This window comes from Pangasianodon hypophthalmus, chromosome 10 (assembly GCF_027358585.1).
Source record: "Pangasianodon hypophthalmus isolate fPanHyp1 chromosome 10, fPanHyp1.pri, whole genome shotgun sequence".
NCBI lineage: Eukaryota > Metazoa > Chordata > Actinopteri > Siluriformes > Pangasiidae > Pangasianodon > Pangasianodon hypophthalmus.
Window position 1 is genome coordinate 19,989,162 of NC_069719.1, and position 9,367 is coordinate 19,998,528.

Here is a 9,367-nt window from a genome sequence, read left to right on the forward strand (position 1 = left end):
ACATCAGCCACTATGAACACTTGTACACCTGCTCATTCAATTACATCGTTGAAGATTGGAAAAAACGTCACCTGGACTTAATCAATATTAGGCTAGGAAAATCAAAATCAGTTAGGTGCTTCCTTACTACCTAATTAATTGATCTATTTAAAGAAACATTACCTAATTTAGTTGCTACTAAGATGTTAACATTCATGATGAAATAGTGTGCTTCAACAGTTTAATAAGAAAATTAGTCTTTCGCATAACTACTGGAGTTGTGATTAGTTGCAAGTAATTTATGTCTCTCTCTTACAGACGAGCTGATTGACTCCAGTCTCTCAGTATTGAGTTTGGAATCTGGAGATACGCTGCCTGTCCACAGCACCAGCACTGAAAAGGTACGAGAAATGGTTCATTAATGGGCCAAAACCACATCTAATATTGGCTCTTTTAGGCAATAGTATGATCTATAAGATGTCTCAGCCCTTCTGTTTTGGGGAGGGTTGAGCACATTTCAAATCCAAATGAGTCATTTTCTTCTAGTGCGTCATGAAAAAGATGGGTTTAGTAATGCTCTGGCTCCATGCTGACGAGAATTGTTCATTTGACTTGCAAATTTGAAGTATCACTGCCTTGTGTGGCTGTGCAGCTCACTGAAGCTACATTAGAGAGTTCAAGTGATTCATGAGGTTTGAAGGTGGTACTGTTGGTGTTCAGTGGTACACTTCGTTCAGCTCAGCTCGATTTATCACAATCAGGTTTTATGTGGTGTGGACAAAAATTGCCAGGAGAAATCTTAATAGTGGCTTCACGAATATTCAGGTTTTATACAGCTTGCATAGGACTTGTGTTGCCTTAAAGTCTAAATTATTTGCTACACTCTTCTCACACATTACAAACGTACATCATTAACCCTGTGGTTAACTGTAAAGGGTAAGGTTGGGTTTTGAGCCTTAAACCAGAGATAAGCAACAGATATTCCTACATCAAGGCGCCATTGCTTGTTATGCGTTGTTATTGTAGTGTGTTGGTGGGCGGGGGGCGGATGTGAGGACTTCAGCCGCTGCCAGCAATTGTGGCAGTGTAATCTATAGTTAGTTATGCATATGCACATAGATACCACTAATCTGCTTTAAAGACCTAGAGATCCCTGAGGCTAGGCTTGTAACTCTGAGCTGTGTTTCATAAATATGACTGTACCTGTTTTTCCGCTAGCTGTAGGGATCTAGTTATATTTATGGCTATTTATATTTAAGAACAGCGTGAAAAGGAATCAAACCTGATTTTTGTGTGTGTGGCCTTACAGTCAAGGGGAAATTTTTGTTGTCTCTAAAGGTTCTAGATGACTGAAAACCTGAGAAGAATGGAAAAGATATGATTTTAGCAAGTTAGCAACAGGTAACGATTAACTAAGGTTCTCTGTGGCTCAGCAAGATTGACCAACTGGTATAGGTACATGTGATATCTTTGGCTTGCCAAATGAGAATAACTTTAAAAAAAAAAAAAAAAAAACCCTTATTCCTAATCTGTGAACAGCAAGGTAATTAATCTTATCCTAATCTGACATTTAATGGTAATTTGCATCTGATTTAAGTGACAAGACGAGTAACAAGAGTTCATTAAGTCTCATATATTTATACATTTTAGTAACCGCTTAACCTTGGTCAGTGTTGTGATGCATCTGGAGCCTATCATGGGAAAACTGGGCAAGAATACACCCTGGATGGGATGCCAGTCCATCGCATGGCATTATACACTAACACACCCATACACATACACTGTATGACCAAAAGTATATGGAAACCTGACCATCACACCCATATATGGTTCTTCCCCAAACTGTTGCCACAAAGTTAGAAGCACACAATTGTCTAGAGTGTCTTTGTAGAATTACAGTTCCCCTTCACTGAACTAAGGGGCCCAAACCTTTTTCAGCATGACTATGCCCCTGTGCACAAAGAGAGGTCCATGAAGAGATGGCTCCCGAGATTGGTGTGGACCTCAACCACACTGAACACTTTTGGGATGAATTGGAACACAGACTGTGCCCCAGGCCTCCCCCCGGCCAACATCAGTACCTGACCTCACTAATGCTCTTGTGGAATGTTCAAAAATCGCATGTGGGTGTGATGGTTAGGTGTCCACTTACTTTTGGCCATATACTGTACATAGCTACAGACACATTTGCACTATCAAGAGACGCCTTCATGAATGTAAATACAGATGGTTTACCTCAAGATGCAAACCACTGAACCGAAAGGCCAGATTATACACTGTGTGTGTACACCGATCAGCCATAGCATTAAAACCACCTGACTAATACTGTGTATGTACCCTTTCTGCCGCCAAAACAGCTCTGACCCGTTGAGGAAGTGCTGTGGTATCTGGCACCAAGACGTTAACAGCAGATCATTGAAGTCCTGTAAGTTGTGAGGTGGGGCCTCCATGGATCAGACTTGTTTGTCCAGCACATCCCACAGATGCTCAATTGGATTGAGATCTGGGGAATTTGGAGGCCAAGTCAAAACCTTGAACTCTTCATGTTCCTCAAACCGTTCCTGAACAATTTTTGCAGTGTGGCAGGGCGCATTATCCTGCTGAAAGAGGCCACCCAAGGTTTCCCAGCAGAACATTGCCAGAGCATCACACTGCCTCCGCCAGCTCGCCTTCTTCCCATAGTGCATCCTGGTGCCATCTCTTCCCCAGGTAAACGATGCACACGCACCCAGCCGTCCATATGATTTAAAAGAAAACATGATTCATCAGACCAGGCCACCTTCTTCCATTGCTCCATGGTCCAGTTCTGATGCTCACGTGCCCATTGTAGACGCTTTTGGCAGTGGACAGGGGTCAGCATGGGCACTCTGACTGATCTGCGGCTACGTAGCCCCATACACGGCAAACTGCAATGCGCTGTGTGTTTTGATACCTTTCTATCATAGCCAGCATGAACTTTTTCAGCAAATTGTGCTACAGTAGCTTTTCTGTGGGATTGGACCAGATGGGCTAGCCTTCGCTCCCCACGCTCATCAAGGAGCCTTGGGCGCCCATGAACCTGTCGCTGATTCCCCAGTTGTCCTTCCTTGGACCATTTTTGGTAGATACTAAACACTGCATGCCGGGAACACCCCAGAAGACCCGCTGTTTTGGAGATGCTCTGACCCAGTCGTCTAGCCATCACAATCTGGCCCTTGTCAAAGTCGCTCAGATCCTTACGCTTGCCCATTTTTCCTGCTTCCAACACATCAACTTCAAGAACTGACTGTTCACTTGCTGCCTAATATATCCCACCCCTTGGTGCCATTGTAATGAGATAATCAATGTCATTGACTTCACCTGTCAGTGGTTTTAATTTTATGGCTGATCAGTGTGTGCGCGCACGCACATGTGTGTGTCTATCTCTTATATATATAAAATATGTATGTATGGCAAACCAGAAAGTGCAGAATGTTCAGATGCTCAGTGAGCTTGTGCACTACCAGCAGCATTTCCCCATCCTCATGCTTTTTTGTTCACATTGAAGAAAACTCAGCTGCAATTTTAACCTATTTTATTTTGACGGCAGATAAAGGCATGTTATGTTCAGTTATGGTTTTAGTATGGAGCACGTGAAATTGTATTTGTGAAGCTGTATGACTTGTGATTGAACATGCTGTATATGATTTAACATTTGCTTCTTTCTCCCTCTCCCATCCAGGCTAGAGAGAATGGGAAAATAGTTTAGATGGTGTGTTTCGTGGTCACATCTGATTGAGATGGAAGACAGAAACCAAACAAAGAAAAAGGCTGCACTGCAGTTTGCCTGTTTTAGTCTGTTCCAGCTTCAGGAATGGTTAGTTTGAGAACTAATAGAAATTACCACCATGTTGTAGTAGTGGGCAGTATGGCAGTTCTAAGATCATGACTCACTTTTAATGATGCTCAGTGGATGTTATTATGTCCATATACACAAACTAACAGCTAAGTATCTGTATTTAAAAAAAAAATGTATTATGGCTACTAAAGATGCCTGCTGTCATTCAGAAAGAGGGAGAGTGCGCAGTACTGAAGCAGTCCTCTGTGTTGATTGGCTTACTTGCTGGTCTTTCACATTAAAAACCTGAACAGATTTGGATAAATTAGGGTGTGATGTTGGCTTGAGCATACATGTTAGCACCCATCATGATCAGCATAAAAAATTTTATTTTAAAATAAGTGTGCTATTTATTTCATGATGAACCACTCAATTCAATGGTGAAGTGGTTTGCTCAACAGCAAGCTTACATTTCATTTGGTTTCTCTTTATGTGTGATTCCATGATTGTGGTGCCATTTGTGTCCCGCTATTATTACATTTTCAGATATGTATGTAAAGAAAAGTTAAAGAGATTTTATTTATGGGTAAAGTGTCCTTCACAACAAGCTATATGCATAATTCTGATATTTTTTCTTTTTTGTTACTTTACTTTTCAGAGGCGGAACAATCATAAACTAAACAATCTAAACTAAAATGGGAAATAAAATAATACCAGTATTTAAAAAGCATCTGTCAATATTACTCGACCATGTATCACATATTCTTAGAATTAAAGTTTATATGTGTATACAGACAACTGCATAGAGTTAACAGCAATAAAGACTGGTTAAAGACATACATATACATACAGGATAACAGGGAAAGCTTGTCAGTCTTGACCAGTAAACAAAAACCATTTCTCCCAATTTCTTTCAAAATGTCCCTTTTATGTCTCAACATATGGGTTAGCCATTTTCATGTTATAATTTTCTTGCATATTTCAGATTACTGAAAACATTAATAAAACCAGCATTTTTGGCTGTCCTAGCCCGCTATAACTACACTTTACCCTAAAAAATATCATACTTAAAATATTGTTTTTGCATTAGTGTGCACATCCATTTGACATCCCATGCTTGAAACATCCTTTTCCACGAGTCATCCGTTACAGATTATGAAAAATGTACTTTATGTATTTTAGTTACGTCTCACAATATTCATTCACCCTTGATACCCGAACATATTCATCTCTACGAAATATTTGGAATATATCCAAGTTGCATGTTCAACAGGAAGTTGCATCATCCAAATTTCCTGAAGATCAAAAAGATCATTCTGTTTCCTTAATTTTTTTCTAGTGATATTGTGGCATTGACTGACGAGGTCACTTTAAAGTACAACACTGTTACAAATTGTAGGTCCAATTATTAGCTTAAAAAATTATTTTAAGTAATTCATTAAAATTTCCCTAATGTAGGGTGACCATACGTCCTCCTTTTCCAATGCATTTCATCTAAATTTCGTAAAATATCCGGGGTTTTGCTTTGCTTTCAGGTCTACATTTTCTACAATTGCCACACACTCTGTGTGCATATTTGCATCGCTTTAACCCAATTCTTTAGGTTCCACCTTTTCGCCCTCCACAATTGGTCGATTGTGTACAAGCCCTGCATGCAACCATTGGTCAAACTGCTTCTCAGTCATTACCCTCAGCGTGTGTGTAGGAAGCGCCACACCACAACCAGGGACAGATGATTGGTTGAGAAGAGCAGTGCATGGAGCCTGACACAAATGTAAATACACAGATGAATTACAGAAAATATTCCTGTTTACGTCTCGGTTGGGAAGTGGACCAGATATTCTAAAAGGGGTCTAAAAGCATTGAATTTCATTCAGAACTGCTGAAAATTGCACATATTTTCTTTGCTATTCTCTGAAACAAGTCTAGTGAAGTACTGGATTTTTTTAAAATGGCAACTGATTTGATTATATTTTATTCTATGGTCAATAAAAGAAAAATAATATATAAAAAGTGGTAAAACTTTTTTTTTTTGGCTTTTATTTGTTTTTATTTGTAAGAGACATTAATTGAATCGAAAGGAGATTATTTGGCCATATAATTTATTGAGGCATTTGTTAAGACTAACCACAATCTCCCACCCACCACGAGTGCCCGTGTGCCGAACGCCACCATCCTAGTGCCCTAGTGTCCTCTTTTTTGAAAACCAAAATATGGTCACCCTACATAATGTCCTCATGCCATTAGCATAGATCCTAGTTAACCATATTTTTTTGTGTTTGCTAATTCTGTGCTTAAAAAAAAAAAAACCCTCAACCCTTCATCTTTACATTACATCTTCATCAAAGAAACCTTGTAAAAGTGAGATTGTTGCCTAAGAATGGGGGCTAAATGGCACCCCAATCATGAAATCACCTTTATCCTTTTTCTGCATAAAGTGCATAAAGCATTCTGAAAGAAATCATAAATGTCTGTTGTTTATTCAGCAGGGAATCAAAGATACTAAAAATGATCAGTTAATCATTACATCAGTATACCATGATATGTACCGATCATTTTAATATACACTGTGATATAAATTTTTGGCCGTACTGCCCACTACTTCCATGAGATTACTACCTACTGGGTTTAACACATTTTGCTAATGTGTAGGCCATAATGATGACTTGAGTACTGTGTATTTTGGCTAAAAGAAAAGTTAGGAATGAGGAAAAAAGGAAGGTGCCTGCAAGTCATTGAAAGATATTGGATCTAGATTAGATCTTATGAGGTAAATGTGTAGCGAATACAAGGAAATTACTAATACTAGGGGTGGATGATACAGCTTAAACTAGGGTTGACAATGATCACAATACATCACAGTGGACTTTTTTTTTTTTTTTAGGAGAAGCAGTCTCTGACAAAAAAACGAAAAGAAAAAAAAACAAGAGTTTTTAAGTCTTGTGGAATTTTCTCAATCATGGGTGTTTCTCACACATCATTAGTTGGTATTAAAAGTGATTTTGCAATCTTGGTACTCAATCATCTTTATTAGGAGTTATCATAAAGAGGTTTTGTTTCTATCTGAGTGTGTTATGGGAGAAAAAGTCCTGGTTAGGTAAATCTATATGTGAAATGCTGAAGTCTTAGTATTGAGGCTGTACTTCAGCTGAGAAACTGGAAATGATAGTGATGACGTGGATGTGTTAGGATGATGTGACTAGGTGTAAATTAGGAAAAGTGTCACAGAAATGTACAAATGAGTAACCCTGAAGCTTTCCCTTTCATCCATAAATCACACATATTGCAATATTACCCAAGACGAGAGGAAACCAATGATCATTGCTGTTTTTCCAGACTTGCTTTTAAAGGCGCTGTGTGAGGCTGAGTCAAATGAAAACCTTGTAAGTGCAACATAAATTAGAGAAACAAACAGTTTTTTTTTTCTAGATGAATCCAGACACTCGTTAAGCACAGGAACACTTGTGTTACACACAAAAAAAAAAAACAGATTAGGTAGAACAATGATGCACCTTTGTGAAACCTATTGGTAATAAATGATTAAAAAAAAAAAAGAATTTCATTTGACTCACACTGGTGCATTTATAATTTGTCATTTACAGCTAACATTAAGTCTATCAGTAGCAGACAGCTAGATAACTTTTATAGTTATTTGACATCAGTTTGAACATTGTGTAGCACATATTAAACCCTCACTGATTCCCATTTTTGTGCATGATCTTATTAATTTATTATAGTATTACATTTACACTTCTTTGATACTCCCGTCACCCTCGTTTTGACTGTGTAACTGACATAAATTCTAGCCAATCACATTTTAACAACTGGGAAACAGACACATGATTGAGAAATGCCCACTTTTCTTGCACCAAAACTGCCCACTACTAGTTGCTACTGTTTACTGAAATGCCTATCAGCCTAGCTGTTGTGGTTTGAAGGAAGACGCATTATGCTAAAAGCACTACGCAGCATATTGAATGTCTAAATTAAGTTTTAATGCACAAAAATAAGCATACATACTCACGGCAAATCAACCACACGATCCAAATTGTGTACATGCATACACACATATACAGACTTATATACCGGATACATCAATCACATGCTACTGATTTTTGTATTTTTGTATGCATATATTTTGGGAAGTGACATTTTGTGCAAAGACAGTTCAAGCAATGTTTACTGCTTTTAAAGTATGTTTATAAGCACTTTATTTTGTATAAATGCTCGCTATGTTCAGAAATGTTACCGTTGAATCTGATAAACACTGTACATTGAAATACAAACCCCTTTAAGACTGAACACTTCTGTCACATAAAATATTTGAAGTCCAGAATTGATTTGCTTATGCAGAATTTTGTTCAGCTGTGAAGAATGAAAAAATGCATTTTGTATTTGCACATATTGTAAAATAGGCCTGAGGCAATTTGTGTAGAATAACGCAATACTTCTTTTGACTTATGTTTATAATACTAATATGAATAATTGGGTACGAAGAAGGAAAACTCAACCTGGTTCAAAAGTCAAGTTGAAAATATCTGTACCTATTTATAGCATTAAAAATTGCCTAATAATATAAAAATGTTAATATTTATTAGGGAAAATTATTACCATTATAGAGTGATTGGGTCCTGCATATTTCAATGACAATATAGGGGTGTCCCAAAAGTCTCCATACATAGGGCAAATTAACACTTTTTAGCAAAATGCCTAATGTGTTAAATGTGTTAATTCCCCTGTATATAGAGACCTTTGGGACACCCTGTATTGTTCTAGGCCTTTTTCTGAACATTTCATTATTACTAAATATAAGTAATGCTTTTGCTAACTTAAATCTGAAATATTTCTGTTCACTTGAATGTTGCAATTTTCTGCTTTATTTAAGCATGGATTAAGTGACTAATTTAATATTTAATTTTGTACATCATGCTGTAATTAATATATTGCCACTGTCACTTTGTGTCCAACAGAATTTGAAATGAATTTTGTGTACTACATACTGTATTAAACATATTTTGGTTCACATTTCTGTACATGATTGTATTTATTAGCTCAAGAATTATATTTTCATGTCTTTGTTTTTGTCATTGTCATAAGAGTGTAACATACTGAGTAGTTCAACAGAACTGTCCAAATAAAAAATTCTGAATTAGGGGAAATTTTGAGTAGTTGGACTTGACGGACTTACAGTTTATGGTAGACTCATCACTCAAATCGAGTTGGCTTAGAAGAAAACAGTTCAATTTGACTGTAGTTGTTTAGGAGGCCTTAAAATTACTGGTGGTTCTGTGCTGGTGACTGAAAGATTGTCAATTCAAATCCATGGACTATCAGAGAGTCACTGTTAAGCCTTTAAGCAAGATCCTTACTCAATATTACACTTGGATTTTGCTTCAGTTGTATGTACACTATATGGCCAAAAGTGTGTTTACACCTGACCATCACACGCATATGTGTTTGTTGAACATCCATTCTAGATTTAGCCCCTCGTTGCTGTTATAATAACCTCCACTCTTCTGGTAGGGTTTTCCACTAGATATTATAATATAGCTGTTCCAGTGAAGGGAAATTGTCATGCTATAGCATACAGAG

At 37.5% G+C, this 9,367-nt stretch overlaps 1 protein-coding gene across 5 annotated transcripts in view; it reads left to right on the top strand.

The window, feature by feature from the left end:
- The window catches only part of LOC113538915 (coiled-coil domain-containing protein 9B), a 42,412-nt gene extending 33,478 nt beyond the window's left edge, over positions 1–8,934 (top strand). For 4 of the 5 annotated variants that reach the window (XM_026934352.3, XM_026934353.3, XM_053237412.1 and 1 more), the window contains 2 exons: positions 298–380; positions 3,680–8,934. In XM_026934352.3, coding sequence (XP_026790153.3) covers positions 298–380; positions 3,680–3,706 — 110 coding nt within the window. In that variant the 3' untranslated portion in view covers positions 3,707–8,934. Of the gene's footprint in view, positions 1–297; positions 381–1,317; positions 1,381–3,679 lie in introns of all 5 variants that reach the window. The other variant, XM_034308156.2, reaches the window with a different exon arrangement.
- Positions 8,935–9,367: the final 433 nt, after the last annotated feature.